Here is a 22,555-nt window from a genome sequence, read left to right on the forward strand (position 1 = left end):
ATTTGTACGACTCGAAACCTTCAGAATGCCAGTTTAAAAAAAGCATTGGTTATTCACATTGTTCTAGACCAGAGTGCATTACCCAAGAGGAAGCAGGCCTCTGTGGATTGTTCGCAGCATGAATGTGTTATAATGCACTTTTCTGAGGACTCGCTTCAGTTGTCAAAATCTCATCACCATTAATGATGACTGCAAATGAAGGTTTATAGACTACATTTGGTATTAATATTTTTCACTCACTGAGCACCGTATTTACACAGAACTGGGTATATTGTTTGAAAAATAAATTGTCCAAAACTACAACTTGGTGGATTCTTTAAAACTAAGGTTATAGGCCTATTTATCTATTTAATAAAAACCTTTTTTCTAAATGCCTTTTTTTGAAAATCTTCCTTTATAATGATCAACTGAACGTGTGCTTCCAAATTATGTCTCAGACTTTACTGAATAGAAACTGAAAAAATAAAGCTTAGTAAATAGCATATTAACAGTAGTAGTAATATTTATTAACAGAATGATTAAATACGGCATGAAGCTTGTTTAGATTATTTTATTGTCTACAGAAATCTATCGGTGTTGTGATTCTGTCCAGTGTCGAGAAACCAAATTGAATAATGGAGCTCTATGGGATTATATGCTTCATTCCAGCAGCAGCAGGTGGAGTGAGTCCTGCTGACTTCAATGTCTAAGAGTTAAGAAAAGGCCCATTACAAGTATCAATGCTATTTTTATGTGTTAAATGATTGACATGAAAAAAATCTCAATATTTTAATTTAAAATGTATATGACTGCTTAGGTTTATTATTCTTTATGTGAATCAGGCAATATTACTTGACTGATAAAATTTCCCCAATGGAAGTAAATATACTAAAATGTATTTCAAATACATTTATTTCTTGCAAAGTATACTACAAAAAAATATTTACATACAATTTGCAGTGGTACTTTTAGTATACTGAACTGTATTTAAAGTCTTGATTGTGTGGAAGTAGTGCTGATGCCCAACTAAAGATATAGTGAAGTATATATGATCATACAATCCTCATCAATTGTGACATTAAAACACATTTTAGGCTACATTTGAACTACACTTAGTATGAAATAAATGTATTTTAAATACTTTTTACTAGAGTTATCACTGGAAGAGTCCGCACGCGCCGCCCCACTCAGGACTGTCGTCATGACAACCTACCATACCGGAAGAAAAGCACAAGCGCGTCTTCGGTGAGCGGTTGTGTTTATAATGAGATTATTATTAATTCAGATCACTGCCGTGTTACAGTAGGACTATATGTTAAGTATTCAAAAATATCTCTTTAACCACTTAACTTTTTTATTAGCTCTTTCTAGGGAGCTCAAGAGGTCCCGCAAATGAGAAATTGCTAATTAAATGTAGGCTATATGTAAGTTATGTAACGTTAATGTAAGTATGTACTTACTGCTAGAACGAATTACTTTATTTATTGGTATTGTGAATTTCCTCTTGCAATAGAAATGTGGAGGTGCCATGCATCACCTTTATATAAGTTATATAACGTTAACTTTCCATGGTGCTGTTTGATTACCGTATACCTTTTACACCATTTGTATTTATCTAATACTAACTGGAAGGTAATTTCAATAACATCATGGTATTATGGTACATAATATTACTTTAGTACCATATGAAAAAACACCATGTTTTTCTCAGGTCCGTTTTATATATGCTGACTATTTAAATTTAGGTACAGGTATATGATGTGTGTGTATAAATATGGTCTGCCAAAAATTCATTCTGCAATTGAGTTTTATATTCTTCTTTCCGCTCCAGAAATAACACAAGATGGCTGTGAATGTCAGAAGAGGTTTGGAGATCCCAGAGCCATCGGATTACAGCAGCTGTGAAGATGATGATGTGACTTATTTCACAGACCATCAGCATCCTGATAATAATCTACCGGAGTCTGCTAGAGTGATCAATAAGCTGTTAAATAACCTTGTTGACAATGCATGGGAAGTTATATCAGAGCAGGAGAAGATCAAGAGGGATGAACAAGCAGCAAGACAAATTCCCGTGCTGAGTGCCACTAAAGAAATGAAGGTATGTTTAACATGTACAATCATATAACCTCATCATATTCCTTTGCACATGTGCTTTGTATGCATTTGTTCCAAAATCTTCATTTTACATATGATTTTTTTTTGTTTCTTTCTTGGCTCTTAGCTTCCAGGCAGAACTAATAGCATTGTGTGCTCTGAGGATGGACTTTACCTGTTTCTGGGTCACATCAATGGTCTGTCAGTCATCAGTACATCCACTCTCACCTGTGTAAGAACGTGGCAGGATGAAAGAGTGGAGCTTACCAGCATCTCTTGTGCCTCTCTGGGAAATGCCACACACCTCTTATGCACAGTGGATGACATGGGTAATTTCCTGAGAGTGGGGGGTATTTTTAGACAATTTACATTAAAAACTCCCCATTTTATATTTTCTGTATTTAATTATACATATTAATTTTCTCCTCTGTTGCATAAGGTATTGCACGGCTTTTTGTGCATCACATGGAGAATATTTATTTAATTAAAGTCATCAACGAAACTGTGAGTTCATAATACTGTTTTAAGAGCTTATTTTTATGTATGCTGTTGATTTTCTATTAAAAATTGACAAATTACATTTTGTTACTTTTCTCACAGGAAGATATAAACCAAAGAAACATCTGTGCAAAATTTGAAGTGTCTAGAAGTGGGGACTTTGGAGCTGCAGTCATGACATGTAAATTTCCTATTAAAATATGGAAATGTAATATAAAACTAAAAATACTACTGATTCATTAATGCTGTTGTGGTGTATTTTCAATAAAGCCAGTGGATCTGTTTGGCTGGATGTCTATCGCTTCCCACAAGATTTGTGGATCAAAGAGCTGGAAACCAAACAGGTAATTGCTATAGTTACGTTAATGGATGGTTAACATACGTTAACATTTGAACAATTCTTAATATGGTGCATTTGTTGATGTCAGTTCAAAATTAACAATTTCTTTGGAGGCACATTTTTAACTGTTTTTTCAGAATAAAAATGACTGTATGTTGTTTCATATATGTATGTTTGATTTGTTTTTCTGGCATTGTTTTCTAAATTACTGTAATTTCTCTGTCTCTTCCGTAGTCTACACAAACCTCACAGACCACAGAAGCCAAATTGTCACCAATAGTCTTACTCATGAAGATCAAACCCCCAGAAATCCCTGCAGGTATTTAGTTTAAAGCACTGCTACAAATTAAGTTTATGTCTTTCTTTTACTGTTCATATCTTCAAGGAACCTCTCTGAAAAGTCCGTCTGAGGTCCTGCAGAAGACAGAGGAAGGCTCTATAATAGGCTCAGGCCAAAATCACCTCATTAGTAGTCGTCAATGGGAAAACCAGGATGCGGCATTCAGGAAAATTTTTATGAAGTACCTCAGCTCCAGCTCTGTGAGACCACCACAGCAAAAAGCAGAAGCTCCAAGGTAAACTTGATTAATACTGTAATACGGTGTACTGTACAGCCATCCCCAAAAGTATTTTGACACTTTAATTCTATGAATATCTTTGCATTATATAGACATAATAACCAATCCATCATTAAATCTAACAAAAAGTGTCAACAATACCTCTAGGAATATACCTTAAGTGGGATTTCACCCTAAAGTAAAAAGTAAATAATATTGATAATAAAAATTGTTAATATAATTTTTTTTGTTCCAAATCAACAATGTCCAAAATGTAGCATGAGCTGTTACAGTAAGTATTATACATACAACCTGCAATATAACAAAATGTTAGATGCCAGAAAGACAAACAAACCCATACTAAATTACTAACTGTTGAGCTTACATGCAAACAACAAATTAGTAGGGAGTCCCATGACATGCAGAACAAAAATGGATATTGTGACCACAAATTATTTGCTCTCTTTTTTTCTATAATTTGTTCTCGTTTTAGTTAAATTGTGGCTATGTTGTTCTAATGCATTGCCTTCTTGTAATTTACACTGAACAAAATTATAAACGCAACACGTTTTTGCCCCCATTTATCATGAGCTGAACTCAAAGATCTAAGACTTTTTCTATGTACACAAAAGGCCTATTTCTCTCAAATATTGTTCACAAATCTGTCTAAATCTGTGTTAGTGAGCGCTTCTCCTTTGCCGAGATAATCCATCTACCTCACAGGTGTGGCATATCAAGATGCTGATTAGACAGCATGATTATTGCACAGGTGTGCCTTAGGCTGGCCACAATAAAAGGCCACTGTAAAATGTGCAGTTTTATCACACAGCACAATGCCACAGATGTCGCAAGTTTTGAGGGAGCATGCAATTGGCATGCTGACTGCAGGAATGTCCACCAGAGCTGTTGCCCGTGAATTGAATGTTCATTTCTCTACCATAAGCCGTCTCCAAAGGAGTTTCAGAGAATTTGGCAGTACATCCAACCGGCCTCACAACCGCAGGCCACGTGTAACCACACCAGCCCAGGACCTTCTCTTCACAGATGAATCCCGGTTTTCACTGTACAGGGCAGATGGCAGACAGCGTGTATGGCATCGTGTGGGTGAGCGGTTTGCTGATGTTAACGTTGTGGATTGAGTGGCCCATGGTGGCGGTGGGGTTATGGTAGGGGCAGGCGTATGTTATGGACAACAAACACAGGTGCATTTTCTTGATGGCATTTTGAATGCACAGAGATAACGTGACGAGATCCTGAGGCCCATTTTTGTGCCATTCATCCACGACCATCACCTCATGTTGCAGCATGATAATGCACGGCCCCATGTTGCAAGGATCTGTACACAATTCCTGGAAGCTGAAAACATCCCAGTTCTTGCATGGCCAGCATACTTACCAGATATGTCACCCATTGAGCATGTTTGGGATGGTCTGGATCGGTGTATACGACAGCGTGTTCCAGTTCCTGCCAATATCCAGAAACTTCGCACAGCCATTGAAGAGGAGTAGACAACCTGATCAACTCTATGCGAAGGAGATGTGTTGCTCTGCGTGAGGAAAACAGTGGTCACACCAGATACTGACTGGTTTTCAGACCCCCCCCAATACAGTAAAACTGCACATTTTAGAGTGGCCTTTTATTTTGGCCAGCCTAAGGCACACCTGTGCAATAATCATGCTGTCTAATCAGCATCTTGATATGCCACACCTGTGAGGTGGATGGATTATCTCGGCAAAGGAGAAGTGCTCACTAACACAGATTTAGACAGATTTGTGAACAATATTTGAGAGAAATAGGCCTTTTGTGTACATAGAAAAAGTCTTAGATCTTTGAGTTCAGCTCATGAAAAATGGGGGCAAAAACAAAAGTGTTGCGTTTATAATTTTGTTCAGTGTAGTTAAGTTGCAGCCATGATTAAACTAAAACGATGGAATGAACTGAACTGATCATATGTGAAATATTTGGCAAATTGTGTATTGAAACACTAGAACCACACCACTAGAGGCTTATTTTTTCACACTACCTTTTTTCAACTTTCCTTACAGCAACTGTACTTGTCACTTCTTACTGCATGAGGGGTTTCAATCAATGCCTGGGGAAGCGAAGGCAGCTAGAGGTGAGTCATGAACTCAAGAGATGATTTCACATGTATGTTTTCAATGATTAATATATCCTGTAACGGTGTGTGATAAACATTTACAGTACAGTCAGTTCTCTGAATATGCATTTATAATATTTCTTCAAATTATCTTTGAAGATATTCCCATTGCTGTGTGCCTTTGGTGGAATGGCAGTCATAATCTCTTACATTATCTTCTGTTGAAGACCCCTAAAGAGAAGGGTACTCCAGCCATTAACTCATACATTTAAACTGCATAGATAAGAAAGAAAATACAGTATATTAACATTACAAGGACACATTTGTTAGTCATGTTTATTAATTATATTTTAATTTGCTCCTGGATCAGACAGTGAACCCAGACCAGATGTTTTGTGGCCTAATTCTCAAGAAATCCTCTGCTCTGCCGTCAGTGCCTGCACACGGTTCACTGTTTTAGGGCTTGACGGTCAGCTGGTTACTATATGGGACAGACGGTTTGGTAAGTCTGCTTCAGTATTTAGTTATGATATATTGAGTGTTTCTCAATGATAAGAATAAACCATGATATAATGGAACAATACAATGTCTTACTGATCATACTGAGAGAAGGAATCGTACCCTTGAATGTCTTCTGCAGGGTGTCCATATGCCAATATTGTGATCCCAGGAGACGGTGCCATTTGCAGGATGAAATTCCTTTTGCAGAGTCAATTGCCAGTCACTCCACTCTTTCAGGGTCCCTTTTTACCCACACTACAGTTAGTGATCACTTGCAGAAATGGGGCATGCTACAGTGTGACAGCGGGCAGAGGAGGAGACACATGTACTGTTGCACTTGTTGAAAGGTACAAAATAAACACAGTTATTAAAATGGGTTTAAAAATACTGAATTTGGTGTATAAATAGCTAATAGTCTGGTTCAGTGTTTGCTGTAAGCTGGTCCTGTAGTTCCTCTAAAACCCTCTGCCTCCCCCAGTTCCACGTGTCTAAATCTGCTACGTGATTTATGTATGCCTATGAATGTAGATCTTGCCCACCAAGACCAAATACGTTAACATCATATCCATTAACATGCTGAAACTTGACATGATTGAAATAAATATAATGACTGTCTCTAATCAGACCTGCAGGCCAAGGCAGTTATGTCACTGTTGCTGAACCTGTGCCCTTCCTGAAGCGTCTGGTATAGTAAAAATTTGCAGCATAATGTTGTATTTGACAGATGTTAGCTTCTGGATTTAATTCTTTCAGATTGCTTGTTTTTTATATCTATATTTGCTGTATATGGTTGTGACAGGTACATTAATAGCTTTGTTTGCGATTGTAGTTAGCTTTAGTTCAAGATCTTAAGTCACTTTATTAAGAAAGTATCTGTCAAGAACTTACATGTAAATGTATCAGTACTAATTCCTGAAATTGTTTATAGATTTTGTTGATGCAGAGAAATGGGCAAGTATCCATATGGAAAACAGAGGATGAGACACCAGTATTTACCTTAAACCTGCCTCCAACTCATGGGCTGGGCTCACTCAGGGAACCTGTGTGTCAGCTTGAGCCAGTCCAACAAAAACTATATATTACAGGTAAACTTCAGACAAATTAATAATTTAGCTGAAAAACAACAAATAAGGTTCTGTCATGTTAGAAGTCGTGGCCTAATGGTTAGAGAGTCGGACTCTTAATCCAAAGGTTGCGGGTTCGAGTCCCAGGCCGGCAGGGATTGTAGGTGGGGGGAGTGAATGTCCAGTGCTCTCTCCACCCTCAATACCACCCCCACTGTACCCCCAACTGCTCCCCGGGCGCCGCAGCATAAAATGGCTGCCCACTGCTCCGGGTGTGTGTTCACGGTGTGTGTGTTCACTGCTGTGTGTGTGCATGTTGGATGGGTTAAATACAGAGCACGAATTCCGAGTATGGGTTACCATACTTGGCAGTATGTCACTTCACTAGTTATTAGATGATTGATACCTTTTCCTGTTGTAGGGGACATTCACACAGAACACTTTTGCATTCCACTGTGCTGCTTTTCCATTGTTTTTGATGTAAACATGCTGACGGACATGTTTAAATGTTGCATTTGCGTCTCGCATCTTTTGCAACGTATCATGCTTTACACAGCTTTTTCTAAAAACCCCAGAGGTTAAGTTAACATAAAAAAACATTTAAACAATACTTAAAAAATATTTTTTTTTCATTCCATTTTTTCATTGTTCTGTGTGAATGACGTATTTATACAAGTTATGATGCAATGCATCAAAGGTGACACATTTTTATTATTATTCGTTATTTATTGAGTTACAGTTACAGAAGGATTGTGTTCATGGTGATACACTTGATTTTTTTAGGTGACAGAAAAACATCTTTGGTGAAGATGACTGATAGGAAAGAGGATGAGAGCTCTCTCTTCATATTCAGCTTTTCAGAATGCTCATTGATGGATCTATATCGTGTCACAAGTCCAGCTGTAAGTGAAAAAGAGCCCAGAGCCACTCTCTCAGATTTGGAGGAGGCCTGCAAACTTTACCTTCAGGAAAGGTTGGTGAAATATAGTTCCGTATTGAACAGTAGAAGTAAGAACAAATTTGGAATCTTTTTGTATGAAGTTTTTAGTAAATGAGACAAAATGTGAAAGCTGTTCATCAAATGTTAAATTATTAGATAGAACTAAATGTGTATGGTAAGAGATCATAAAAAAGATATATGATGAATTGTATAAAGGCACATTCACATCAAGAATGATAATGATCATTATACTATATATAACTAAGTAATATATAACATATATAACTAATGATAATTATATTAGTGTCCACAATGAACTATAATTGTACAAACGGCTTGCGTGTGTGGCCCCTTTAAGACTTGTTGCCCTTTTAAGACCTGTCGCCATTTTAAGATTGCGCAGCAAAGTTTGAGAGAAGAGATGCGAGCCGCTCCAAATCCAAGTGTAATATGTGTGCGTGCATCCTGTAAAGTGAGTTGTTCTTGTTGAATTATGCTTAATATTGAGATTAAGTTGTAATCTTGCCAGCAATCGCGGTTATGGTAATTATTTTCCTTTGATTGAGTGCGCATAACCAGCGCCTGTTTAAATGAACGTTATGTATATCTGCCGTGAGATTCTATAATCACTCTATTTCTACTGTTCTTATGTTCTACATTGAGAGAGATTATTGTTTTAGTTCATATGTCTATTGGGAATCGCAAGTATAAGTGTGTTAATGAAGATTATGCGGTTAAATGGCCTATTCAGATGCTAATATGCCAATTCGTTGAGTTGTAGTATTTCATTTAATTCCAGTAATATTGACAGTAATGTCATTTGTTATTGAATTGGCAAATTATTGGATTTAAAGTCTGTATTATTTACTTTGTGTTTGTTATCTCTGTACAGACCACACCTATTACATGCTCCAGTGCACAGTAAAGTCATAAAGGAAATTAACTGTTGTTGACTGAGTTCCTGGGTTCTGACCAGCCCACCAGGGCGAGTGATCCCTTCCACAGTCCTTTAAAGATAGACTCAACATTCTAATTCCTACAAAATGGTCCTTCGAGCCGGATGATCACTCCTCTGGATTAAGATGTCAGCCAGTTCTGAACCAGTAAACCCTTCGGTTCGCCCAAAGCGCCGTCCAGCCTATTTACAAGACTATGAGGTGGACTTGCAGAGCTTCCGTAAATCAGCGTCACCAGTTAGTACAAGAGAACAAACAGTGGCGTCATCTGACGACGATTACTCTTCATCACAGGTTGGAGCATCTGCTGCAAAGCCTAAGAGAGCAGACAGTTTACCCACCTTTTCTTCCCCTTCGAGGCTGACTGTCAGGGATAAGCAAAGTAACCGTCCAAGTCTTCTACAGCAGCACACCTCCAGCCCTGCCCAGCAGTTATCACCGCATTATCAAAACCGAGAACTACAGTCTGAATCCAATGCAGAGTTCGTTCCCCTCGTTGATGAAGGTGATGGATACCTGAGCGATAGATCAGATGCTGGCTCTCTAAAGTTGCAAAGGATCTCAGATGAGAATTTAAAGCTTCGTGAAACACAGCAGGCCATCCAAGCTGACCTTAAACGGATTGAGACAGCCAAAGATGAGCTGATTCAGCTTTTGGACAGAGCCTGTAGTCTGCAAAGGCCTTTATCTACATCCAACACTCGCTCTGATCATCCATCAGTTAAATTTCACCATGCAGCGGATCCGGGTGATGAAGACTGGCCAGATCCTCCTCCACCTATTGCATATGACGAGCCAGAAAATATGAATCAGTGCGACAAGCAAAGGCATTATAGCACTACGAGGGCCACACCGACAGTTAACCCTAGACATACTTCTGTGGAGAAGATTAGGGATTTTAGCCATCTAAATTCATATGATGACCAATTTTGGTATGGCCAGTATCCTGCCCAACAGACAGGTCCTCCGTACGCATATGAGCGACCATGGGATGCATCCACACGTCTTTATCCTGAACCACACAGGATGCCATCCTATAATGCGTCACCTCCCATGGCATCTGTGGATCTGACAGAGAAATAATACAAAGGTCCATGCCCCACCATTCCTTATTTCCGCAACAAAGATCCAAGTGAGTTTGCTCGATTAAAAATAGCCTTGGACAATCTCCTGCCACCTGACAGTACTGAGATGTTCAAATATCAAGTCCTGGTTGACCACCTGAAATTAGAGGATGCTTGTCTAATAGCAGACTCTTTCTTGCACTCCCCTACACCTTATCGAGACACCATGTTTGCCCTCAATGAGCGATTCGGTCAGCCCCACCAGGTAGCATTAAGACGGATTGCCACTATTCTTGATTCACCTGATATAAGCCGCAATGACCCCTCAGCCTTTGAGAAATTCTCCCTTCAAGTGCAGTCTCTAGTCGGTCTGCTTAAGACTTTGGGCCAGGCAGGGAGCATTGAGTTGCATTGTGGGTCACATGTTGCACGCCTCCTCAGTAAGCTGCCACCTGAAAGAAGGGCCGATTTCCGCCGCCACATGTTACATCGGCCTGGTGTGACATACTCATTGGTACATCTAGCAGAATGGTTGAAATATGAGTCTTGGTGCCAAAGTTATGATGATCAAACAGCCAAGGGAGAAAGCCGAGCTACACGAGATCCCAGAGCAGCTCTACAATCACGCCGAACCACGGCCACGGTACTGACTGGGTCGGGGAATAGTGCTGAGGTGAGAACCACTACATATTCTCCTGCCAAGGTTGATGAGAAAGCTAAGAGTAGGCCCATGGTATATTGCTCTTACTGTCAGAACTCTGAACATGCTTTTAGTCAGTGCCCCAAAATTCCAACCCTCACCAAAGATCAGCTCTCAGAGTGGATACGAACCAATAGGAGATGCTGGCGCTGTGGTCTCGCGCATCAGGCTGCCCATTGTGGTCTAAAGAAACCATGTCCACTTTGTCAGAGGAAACATCTACGAATCCTCCATGAGGTAAATGAGAGGCCTATCACAGAGGCACCCAAAACAGAGGCTTGCCTAGTCAGCTCAGCGACACAGACACTGTACCTGAACAAACCAGTCAGCAGTAATAAGGTTTTGCTCAAGGTTGTCAGGGTACTCCTACATCATGGCAATTGCACATTAGACACATTTGCAATCCTGGATGACGGTTCTGAGCGGACAATGCTTCTGCCAGAAGCGGCACAGAAACTTGGCTTGAGAGGTACTGAAGAAAGCTTAGCTCTGAGAACAATCCGTCATGATGTGCAAACCCTTGAGGGGGCTTCAGTCTCATTCCACATTTCTCCATATTACAATCCGAAGAAGCGATATCTCATAACTAGAGCCTTTACTGCACCACAGCTTGATCTCATTGACCACTCGTATCCAATTCCCAAGCTGCAGAAGCAGTATAAGCACTTGGCTGGACTACCATTACAGTGCTTTGAAAAGGCCAAACCTCTCATCCTTGTTGGGGCAGATCAAACTCACATGATCTCACCAATTGAGCCGGTAAGACTTGGTCCACCTGGTGGTCCTGCTGCAATAAGAACCAAATTAGGCTGGACATTGCAGGGCCCTACCAGCCTGTTGGAGCAGCGACTCCAACCGAAACAGTGTCTCCACATATCCCTTACCCCCAGCACCACGGAACTGTTCAAGAATGTTAGTAGGCTGTGGCAAGTGGATGTCTTGCCCTTTCAGAATGAAAAGGAGTGCACAAGGTCAAAGCAGGACCAAAGGGCCGTTGAACTACTGGAAGACAAAACAGTTCGTGTAGAGGTGGATGGAATACGCCGGTATGCGACACCCTTGTTACGAAAGGGTGACATGCCCCATCTTCACGCCACCATGGAAGCAGTCATGCCACGCCTACGGAGTACTGAGAAAAAACTTGCCAGAGACCTACAGCAAGCTGATGCTTATTCCTCCGAAATCCAGAAATTGGTTCAGTCTGGAGCAATCAGAAAGCTCAATCCCGAAGAAAGAGAAGGAGATGGTGAGTGCTGGTTTATTCCACATCACATGGTGTGTCATAATAACAAGCATCGTGTAGTGTTCGATTGCTCCTTTCAGTCTAATGGTCTCAGCCTAAATGATTCACTCCTCGCTGGCCCCACCTTGGGTTCATCACTCCTGGGGGTCTTACTCAGATTTCGTGAACATGCAGTAGCGATCAGCGCGGATATCCGGGGCATGTTTCACCAGGTCCGACTTCTTCCTGAAGATAGACCCCTTCTTCGGTTTATCTGGCGTGACTCCAAGGAAAAGGGGACCCCTGACGTCTTTGAATGGCAAGTTCTGCCATTCGGGACAACGTGCAGCCCCTGCTGTGCGACCTTTGCATTACAGCGACACGTAAGAGACCATAGCCAACAGGACGATGATGTGAGGTTCTCCATAGAACGATGCTTTTACGTTGACAATTGCTTGCAGAGCTTACCATCACCAGAGGAGGCTAAGCAATTGGTTGACAAGTTGAGGGGGCTATTAGCTGAAGGAGGCTTTGAATTAAGGCAATGGGCCAGCAATATGCCAGCTGTCATTAAACATCTTCCACCGGAAGCCAGATCGGATGGGTTCGAACTCTGGCTAGCCCACGAAAGGACTGATGCGCAGGAGTCCACATTGGGCCTTAGCTGGAATTGCCCAGCAGATGTCCTGACTTACCGTCATCGGCCTATCAATCATGGCGCTCCCACCATGAGGATTATTTACAAAGTTTTAGCAAGCCAGTACGACCCCTTAGGATATATCCTCCCATACACTACCAGGGCTAAGGTACTGGTCCAACAACTTTGGAACAAACAGCGCAGCTGGGATGATACCCAACTTCCCCAAGCCTTAGTCCAGAGCTGGAACGAATGGGAAGGAGAACTGCAATTTCTCCACAAGATCAGTTTTTCACGGTCATATGTACCAGCATCAGTAAATCGAACAAGATCTATTACCGACCTTCATGTGTTCAGCGACGCTTCAGAGAGTGCATATGGAGCAGTGGCCTACCTGCGCACTGAAGATCAGTTGGGTAAGATCCATCTGTCATTTGTACTGGCACGCTCTAGAGTAGCACCAAAAAGAGTCCTGTCAATACCCCGTTTGGAGCTCTGTGCTGCTGTAATTGGTGCACAGTTAAAAACCCAGTTGCAGAAAGAGTTAACACTGCCACTTCGCCACACAGCACTCTGGACAGACTCCACTACGGTGCTGTCTTGGATTCAGTCAGAGTCTTGCCATTTCAAAGTTTTCGTCGGCACCAGAGTGGCTGAAATTCACGAGCTTACCAACGTCACCACTTGGCGATATGTGGATTCAATTCAAAATCCAGCGGACGACCTTACACGAGGAAAGACTCTAAAGGACCTTGCTAAGCCCAACCGATGGAGTCAAGGACCCCCATTCCTGTTTCTCTCCCCAGAGAACTGGCCAGCAAACCCTACCAAATGCCCTGAGATTGACAAGTCTGAGCTCAAGAAATCTGCATTCTGTGGAGTTGGAGTTGTAGCTGTAGACGGACAATTTGGCGGTGAGTATAAGACCTGGAAAGAACTGGTGAAGGCCATTGCCCAGGAGCTACATGGGGCGGCTGGAGAGTCAGGAGAACCTACCGCGAACACTTACCAAGAAGCAGAGACATACATACTCCAGAAAGTGCAGGGTGAGAGTTTCCTTGAGGAATTACAACGGTTGAAATCAGGCAAGGCTCTTCAACATAATAGCCGCTTACTCACCTTAGCTCCAGAATTTGACACATCCACCAATCTAATCCGGGTTGGTGGTAGGTTAAGACATGCAGAGACCTTAAATCCCACCCTTAAACATCCAATAGTACTAGATTCCAGACATCCAGCCGTGAAGTTACTTCTTCAAGATTTTGATGAAAGACTCTGCCATCCAGGCCCTGATCGGGTGTTTGCAGAAATAAGGAGACAGTTCTGGGTGCTAAGGGGAAGAGTAGCCATCCGCATCTTACAACATGCCTGTACGGAATGTCAAAGGCTGAGAGCCAAACCCACCTTTCCCAAAATGGCAGACCTTCCTTTGGCACGTTTGCGTCTCTACAAACCAGCCTTTCATTCAACTGGTATGGATTGCTTTGGCCCCTTCCTTGTAAAAATTGGTCGACGAGTAGAAAAGAGGTGGGGAATCCTCTACAAGTGTCTGACCACACGAGCTGTACACATAGACCTGCTGAATAGTTTGGACACAGACTCCTTTCTAATGTCACTTCGGAGGTTTATAGCACGTAGAGGTTCCCCTGTAGAGTTACTGTCGGACCAAGGAACCAATTTTCGAGGGGGGGAACGGGAACTGTATGAAGCGTTCCAGGCCATGTCACCTGATCTTCAACGGAAACTCGCACCACAGAAGATAGCATTCCATTTTAATCCTCCTGCAGCACCACATTTCGGGGGAGTGTGGGAGAGGGAGATAAGATCCATTAAGATGGCACTATCAGCGACCGTTGGAGCCCAAACGGTACCGGAAGAGGTACTCCGGACTGTTCTAGTCGAAGTGGAGAACATCCTTAATTCCAAACCCCTAGGGTATGTGTCTTGTAACGTGGCTGATCCCGATCCGGTAACACCAAACCTTCTTCTCACGGGGCGGCTAGACAACTCCCTACCTACAGTCATATACCCTAAAGAAGAGGGTTTGAGTCGTCGCCGGTGGAGACACTCTCAGGTGTTAGCTGACCACTTCTGGTCCTCCTTTATCCGCCATTACCTTCCGAACTTGCAAGTCAGACAGAAATGGCACCATACATTCCCTAATATAACCACAGGCACAATAGTCATGATAATGGATCCCCAACTGCCCAGAGCACATTGGCCGCTTGGGAAAGTAGTCCAGGTGCACCCTAGTCAAGACTCGCAAGTGAGATCAGTGGATGTCCAAGTTCAAGGGAAGGTATATACTAGACCCGTAGCTCGACTTGTGGCCTTGCCTTCCATCCCAGAAGATGATAGAGAGGATCTCAATACAGCATTAGTAACACACACGCAACCTTCTTAAGAGTCAAATTGAACACAATTTAGGGGCGGCTGTACAAACGGCTTGCGTGTGTGGCCCCTTTAAGACTTGTTGCCCTTTTAAGACCTGTCGCCATTTTAAGATTGCGCAGCAAAGTTTGAGAGAAGAGATGCGAGCCGCTCCAAATCCAAGTGTAATATGTGTGCGTGCATCCTGTAAAGTGAGTTGTTCTTGTTGAATTATGCTTAATATTGAGATTAAGTTGTAATCTTGCCAGCAATCGCGGTTATGGTAATTATTTTCCTTTGATTGAGTGCGCATAACCAGCGCCTGTTTAAATGAACGTTATGTATATCTGCCGTGAGATTCTATAATCACTCTATTTCTACTGTTCTTATGTTCTACATTGAGAGAGATTATTGTTTTAGTTCATATGTCTATTGGGAATCGCAAGTATAAGTGTGTTAATGAAGATTATGCGGTTAAATGGCCTATTCAGATGCTAATATGCCAATTCGTTGAGTTGTAGTATTTCATTTAATTCCAGTAATATTGACAGTAATGTCATTTGTTATTGAATTGGCAAATTATTGGATTTAAAGTCTGTATTATTTACTTTGTGTTTGTTATCTCTGTACAGACCACACCTATTACATGCTCCAGTGCACAGTAAAGTCATAAAGGAAATTAACTGTTGTTGACTGAGTTCCTGGGTTCTGACCAGCCCACCAGGGCGAGTGATCCCTTCCACAGTCCTTTAAAGATAGACTCAACATTCTAATTCCTACAATAATATTTTTTCTAAGAGTGATTATGTGAGCATATTTGCAGAATATGTTTTAAAATAGGAAGCCATTTTGAATGGCTGTTACTGTTTTCATCGTTCGTTAGCTGGAAAATGTTATTTGAAAGTGATTCCAATGATATTGTTCCTCTGTGTCGTTATTGTTGTTACTTCAGTTGTGGAAAAATTCCAAATCTGTTATTAAATGTCAGAACGAGAGTGAAAAACCAGTCATAGGATTTGTCTTTGGCCCTTTAATTTTTGCAAGAATGCTGTCCAAGCATCTTTGACCTTTGACCTTCAACAGTATCTTTTAGATTATTTCTAACTGGTCATAGCCATTCCCCTGTTAGAGGAATGCTGACAGAAGTTTTAGTCACATACACAGAGAAAATACTAAAGGGCAACACCTGTGCGAACAGAACATATGGAAAATAGGAAATATACATTATAGAAAATAAAGAAAAATATAGAAATTTCCATCACATTCTTTCCCCTTTCGATTTTTTTGATCACATCAGTATGTACATTCCCTATATTTCACTTCAAGTATGTTAATTCGCTAGGATTCAAAACATACCGTCATTCTAATAGGGCAAGAAAGCATTCAGCTGTTTTTGTGAGGGATAGACATGCATCAAGCTTGGGGTCATCTATAATGAAAGTCACCACAGTCTTACTTGTGGCAGTTGTCTTCATGCTAAACTAAATGAACATAAGTGCCTACCTTTTTGTTGGCTTCTTCTAATTTGGAAATACAATGATTCAAGCAAGCAAGCAGGTTTTCATTGCTGTTGTTAGCAGATGGGTTAGTAAGCGAACTCTCATTTGCATGTCTCTCATTCCTCACTCCTGCAGGGCTGCTGATGGTTACCCCCTCTCCTCCAACCCATCCAGTCTGTCTTGGTTTTAGTCACCTCAGTCACCATTCAGTTGTTAGGGCATTCATTCTTCCAATGTCCTTTCTCTCCACAGCAGAAACAGATATCCGGATCAGTTTTCCACATTCCACGTCCTCAGGCTCTCCCACGTCTGTGTCCTCGCCCTCTGTTGTTGGTTCCTCTGCCTCTCGGTTGGCCTGCACTCATCTGCACAGCTTCAAACAAGGCCTTGTGCAATTCTTTGTCAGCCTTTTCCTTTTTCTTCTTCTGTTTCTCCTTGTGTTGTTCCTCTGCATGGACTGCATGCTTTCTGATGATCTCCACCCTGGCCTCGTTCCATCCAATGCAGCTCTTCAGGTCTCAGTCCATTCAGAAAACTGCTATTCATGTATGATTCCCAAATGTCAGGTTGGTCACCTCTGTTCGCCGGTTCTGCTATTCCGCTGTACTTCTTGAAGGTCTCATACAGTCGCACATAATAGTCCATCTTGTGCTCATCCTTACCCTGTATGCAAGAGTTAATCTTTGCGATGTCCACTCTCACTGGAAATGCAGTTTTAACATGCTGACACAAAAGTTCCACTGCATTTCGATATGGTCTGTCGTCATTGTGAGCCCATTCCACATGTATTCTGGCGGCATTGTTTACTGGAAAGTGTGGTCTAACTTTTTGCCAGTCCTTTGCGCCCAATTTGAGCATGAGAAGACGTTTGAGGGCCTGCATGGTAGGGCTAAATTCCTGAAAGAAGACCAGTAATTCGGCAGAGAATTTGTCTCGAGAGTCTTTGGGGTGGGGCAGATGAGTCATGGCTTCTTTTAAGTCTTTCACTGACCATGGACAGAACACCATGATTGGTCCTTTGAGTTTTGCAGTTTGGACCTCCCCGTCCCTTGGGCCTTCCTCATCCAAATCATCCGGTTCAATCTTTTGTTCTTCCTTGGTCATGGACCCGGTTGCCATGTCTTGTCTCTTATGAGTTGTTTCAGTTCCTCTTTCCACCATTGGTATCTTCTGAGAGTGCATGGTGATTTTGAGGGGAGTGGACAATGATGTGGACGCTGCAGAGGGGGTTGCTGTTTCCAGACTTGGATGTCCAAGTTCTTGGGTTTGATCTTGGTCTAGCGGCAGCATTGCTGGTGGACTATACAATGGAGGTGGTTGGTGGGGCCAGGAGTCGAAGTTGTGATATACCTTAGCACACTGCAGTTTTCTAAAAGGATATAAAGAAGAATTCTGAGAAGTATCATCTGTTCTTTTCTCTTCCTTAAATGGCATTTCCTTGAACACTTGTTTTCTTTCTCTTCGTTCTGCTTCTTCCAGCCAGACTCATAACTCTCTTATGCATTTGAAACTTATCTTTGTGTTTGTTCTTCAGCTTTCCTTTACTTCTCACCCTACGTTCCTGTTTCTCCAAACTGTCTTTCACTCTATTTAAGTTCGATACACTGAATGTGCCTCTTTTAGGGAACCCATGATTCTCTATCCATTCTGGTACCACATCTACAATTGTTTCCCCATATTTCTTTTTCATTTCTTCATAAATTGGACTGTCCATATCCTGAACCCTAGGTTTCCCTAGGTAAATGAACCCTAAGTTTCCTATTTCCAGATCCCATACTTTTAATCCAAGACTTTACCCCAGATGTGCCCTTCAAACCCTTCACACTGTGGTTGTCACCACCATGTGCCTTCAATACCTTGTCCTGCTGACTTACAAGACTGTCTCACTAACTTTTGGAATCAGTGGGAGGAATATATCTACTTTCTAAAGTCTGGAAACTGTTTTCACTCAATCCTTTAAATAAATAAAAAAATATGAATTGGAATTTCAAAATCAGTCTCACCGCTTTGCATGCTTCTTTAATCCATTGAGACCCCGGTGGTGAAGGTCCGGGCCCTCTGACGTTGGTCCCTTCGTCCCTGAAGGCTTTGTGGGGTAGGAGCTATAATCCTCTTTTTTATATTAGGATGATAAGTCACCAACGTTTCAGGTCCAGACGAATCACACACAGGATCCCATTCTCTTCGGGAGTTTGTCATGGAAAAATTCGAAATCTTTTATTAAATGTGAGACTGAGAGTGAAAAAACAGTCATAGGATTTGTCTTTGGCTGTTTAGTTCTTGCAAGAATGGTCAATCCAACACATAGAAGCTCTGTAGTTAGAAAGACAATGTAATTCCGTAGAGTCTCTTTTATACTGATAAAAACTGTCCAAGGATCGACGGTGACCTTCAACAGTATCTTCTCAGATTAGTTCTAACTGGTCATAGCCATTCCCCTTTTAGAGGAAAGCTGACAGAGGTTTTAATCACGTACACAGAGAAAATACTGAAGGTCAACACCTCTGCAAATATGGAAAATAGAGAATATACAATATGGAAAATAGAAAATAAAGAAAAATGTATACATTTCCATCACATTCCTATTCTAGAGGAACTTGATGTTCATAGTTACTGTTCTTGGTGTCAATAGGCCTTTACAATGATTTGGTCTGTCACTTAAAACACTGAGTATACTTTACATGTGTAATGTTTTTGTGTGTGCAGAGCTGATTCTTGGAAAGAGAGGAACAGAAATTTGCCTTTCCAATGGGAGCAGCTTTCGAAGCGTGATATTAAATGAAGCTTCACGTACTACAAAGAGATCCAGACATGCCATGCTGACAGACTTTTTTTTATATATATTAGTCTTTTTTCAATTGATAACAAGCATTGTTCAATACTGAAACCACATTTTCAAAACTGTTCATACAGTCTGCATTACCAACATGAATCTTGGCCAAACAGTTGATTGCACCTTCAAAACTCAGACCAACAAAACACTTCATATAGGTCTCAAAATAAGCTTGTTTCATCATAACACTGGGAACAATTCTCATTCAAAAAACATACATTTCATTCATAACACACTGATTTAAAAAACACTAAAAACAGGGAGCATTACGTAATCGATTAACTTTTATCTTTGAAATTTTAATGATTTGTCACATAAGTATTTCTTTATTGGATAAGAATAACATCTTTTTTTTACTAACTGTATTACAGCACAAAGAATTAATGAGAAAAGCAGCATTTCCACCCTATTTCTTTATATACCAAAAACAAAAGCCCATCAACATTTACTAAATTTACATGTGAAAAATAAAAAACATACAAATAAATATAAAAAGTTGAGAAAAATTTTAAATTCTGAAGCAAAAATTACAAACAAACAAACAAAAACATCATCAGTCTAGTAAAATGAGGTACTGTATGTGCAGTATTGAAGTCCCAGCTGCTCCAGGGGGTCTTTCTGTGTGGAGTTTGTATGTTCTCTCCATGTTGACGTTGGTTTCCTCTGGGTTTCTCCCACAACCCAGAGACATACAGGACAGGTGAACTGGAGACTGTAAGTGAGTGTGAATATGAATGTGTTTGATGGACTGGCCATCTGTCTAGGGGGGTTTTCTGCCTATGACCCAGGCAAGGCTCCAGCCTCCTCAAGACCCTACATAGGACAAGTGCTTTGGAAAATGTATGGAACAAATGGATGGATGGATGTTCAGTACTGTGAGGGTTCTAGTCCTTTTCTTTTAGTTGAAATTGCATTTAGTTGTGTTTAATAAACATAATAAATATTCTGCTAAGATTTTATATTTCAATATAATTCCTGCAGAAATGGACAGTTTGCCATCATTCTGATTTGAATGTGCTTTTATCAGTTTTGAAAGCAGTTTGTTAGCATTTGAAAAATGTGCTGAAAATGTATAGTGTTTTGCAGGTTGTGGAGTATGAATGAAAAAAGTGTTTGTGGATTTTGGAAAATGTGGTCATTGCATGCATTTTATCTGAAAGCAATGAAAAATGATCGACAGTTTGGTCCACATAGACTGTATTGAACAGCTTCAGTATTGAACAGTGTTTGTTAGCAATTGAAGAAAACTGTAATGTGGATCAAATGCATGCATTCATTCATAAATCAGCCAGAGAAAATTGTACGATTTAATTAAAATTCAAATGAAAGTTCATTTCAGTTTGGGTTTATGAGGAGGCTACATGTCATTTTTCACAAGAAGCTATTCTTCATGAAGCCAGGCCAATGCAAATGTGTTTATATATGCACATGTCCTAATATATGTTTATATATACATGAGTAATCCATGCATTCGATTAAGCTTATTTTGATTTGATTCTAGCATTTTTACAAAATGCACAGCTCATTTGCAGTAAGTAGTTGTAATCTTCTTAACAAAAGGTAAAGTAAACAAAATTCAGTATATTTGTTAGTATATCATGGTCTGTTCTGAAATCAGAAAATATCCATATAATATCACAGCTAATCATGTCTCCCACACATTATACCGAATGTCAACACAATTTTTCTGGTTTTATTGTTCTTATGTATTTCATAAGACAGGCCATAGGCACTGGTTTTCAGATTTGCTCCACTTAAGTCTTTTCCAGCAAGCGGATCTTTTCACGATTAGTACATTAATACCGTTTGTGCTGAACATCAATTTAATTGAATTTAAGCTGCAATATTAATCAATGTAACTAGTTTTTCTTTCCTCAGGGTTATTAAAAACCTCTACCATTCCAAGTTATTCATGTCATTTTATTTATACAGTATTTAATTTTTTATTTGTTCTTCTTTAATTGGACTGCCCATGGACTGCCCATGGTTAGTTGAGAGGCTGTATCATGATTTTTGTGAGGTTATGGCCTGTATGAGCTGTATGAATTTAATGATCTGTGCCAAAGCCTTCAGTTTCCAATAATTTTTTATTGTAATTTCAACTTTTAAATTACAAGACAAAACAGGGTTACCATAAGCATAAAACAATACTCAATATCAACCCTTATCGATCATTTTAAATCACTGTACACATAAAAGATCCCTGCTCATTTTGCTGCTGCCAGAATAAATGCATTTAATGTGTTAAAATATCTGTCAAACCCAAGTTCGCAATGTACATGAACAGCATTTCAAAGGGCAGTGTGAAAAGATGCGGTGTATCTCCAAAAATGCAAAAAAAAAAAAAAAAAAAAAAAGGGGATGATACACTATTATGGGTGTATCTCAACAAGGTTGCATTTATTTGATCAAAACTACAATAAAAACAGTAATTGTGAAATAGCATTATAATTAAAATAGCTGTTTTCTATTTTTATATGTAAATTGCAATAAATTCCTGTGGCAAAGCTCAATTTTCGCAGTCAATATTCAGTCTTCAGTGTCACATGATCCTTTAGAAATCATTCCAATATGCTGATTTGCTGCACAGGAAACATTTCTGTGGAAACCGTGATACATCTTTTTCAGGATTCTTTGATGAATAGAAAGTTCAGAACAACCTTTATTTGAAATCAACTTTTTTTGTAACAATGAAAAAGTCTTTACTGCATTTATATTAATTAATATGTCCTTGCTAAATAAAAATAGCAACTTCTTTAAAAAAAATCTGTTAGTCTGTATAATAAAACTTCCCAAACATTGCTGGACCCCATTGACTTTCATTGTCTGGTCATCTCAAGGCTCAGTGTGCAAAAGATTTACCTCATTAGCCAATATGAATGAACTAATTACAATAAATAAAATCTTTTTGAAACATTACATGTGAAACCTTTATACATATCAGAGAAGATTAAAGTGCCCTTAATGGCTTTCATGGAAATTAAATGGAAAGCTATCATACATATAGACAACTCATGTGTTTTGGCTTTTAGTCCGTACAGGTGGAATGACTTGCAAAGGCAACACCATTCTTTGCCCCATCATCTCCAATCCTGTGCATATACTCTCCGTCCCATTCTAGCTTTTCCCTTGAAGTCTGCTGAACTGTCAGTCTCTTTATTTTTTTTTTTTTTTTTTTTTTTTTTTTTTTTTTTTTTTTT

The 22,555-nt window shown here is 40.2% G+C and overlaps 1 protein-coding gene across 1 annotated transcript; it reads left to right on the plus strand.

The window, feature by feature from the left end:
• The first annotated feature begins 1,164 nt into the window (after positions 1–1,164).
• Positions 1,165–21,256, plus strand: LOC306874973 (WD repeat-containing protein 93-like). The gene is made up of 16 exons (XM_079425316.1): positions 1,165–1,224; positions 1,811–2,080; positions 2,204–2,405; positions 2,516–2,580; positions 2,677–2,755; positions 2,845–2,918; positions 3,149–3,233; positions 3,300–3,489; positions 5,517–5,587; positions 5,729–5,812; positions 5,940–6,071; positions 6,210–6,417; positions 6,695–6,755; positions 6,999–7,155; positions 7,918–8,107; positions 19,229–21,256. Exons 2-16 carry the CDS (start codon positions 1,823–1,825, stop codon positions 19,302–19,304), a joined length of 1,932 nt encoding a protein of 643 aa, XP_079281442.1. The 5' UTR covers positions 1,165–1,224; positions 1,811–1,822; the 3' UTR covers positions 19,305–21,256.
• The last annotated feature ends 1,299 nt before the right edge of the window (positions 21,257–22,555 follow it).

This window comes from Barbus barbus, assembly GCF_936440315.1.
Source record: "Barbus barbus genome assembly, chromosome: 1".
Taxonomy (NCBI): Eukaryota; Metazoa; Chordata; class Actinopteri; order Cypriniformes; family Cyprinidae; genus Barbus; species Barbus barbus.

Excerpts from the sequence above, each read along its gene's own strand:
- LOC306874973 (XM_079425316.1), top strand. The coding sequence starts at position 1,823 with ATGGCTGTGAATGTCAGAAGAGGTTTGGAGATCCCAGAGCCATCGGAT. Across the intron at positions 2,406-2,515 it reads ATGCACAGTGGATGACATGG|GTATTGCACGGCTTTTTGTG; the intron begins GTAATTTCCTGA and ends CTGTTGCATAAG. Across the intron at positions 2,919-3,148 it reads AAGAGCTGGAAACCAAACAG|TCTACACAAACCTCACAGAC; the intron begins GTAATTGCTATA and ends TCTCTTCCGTAG.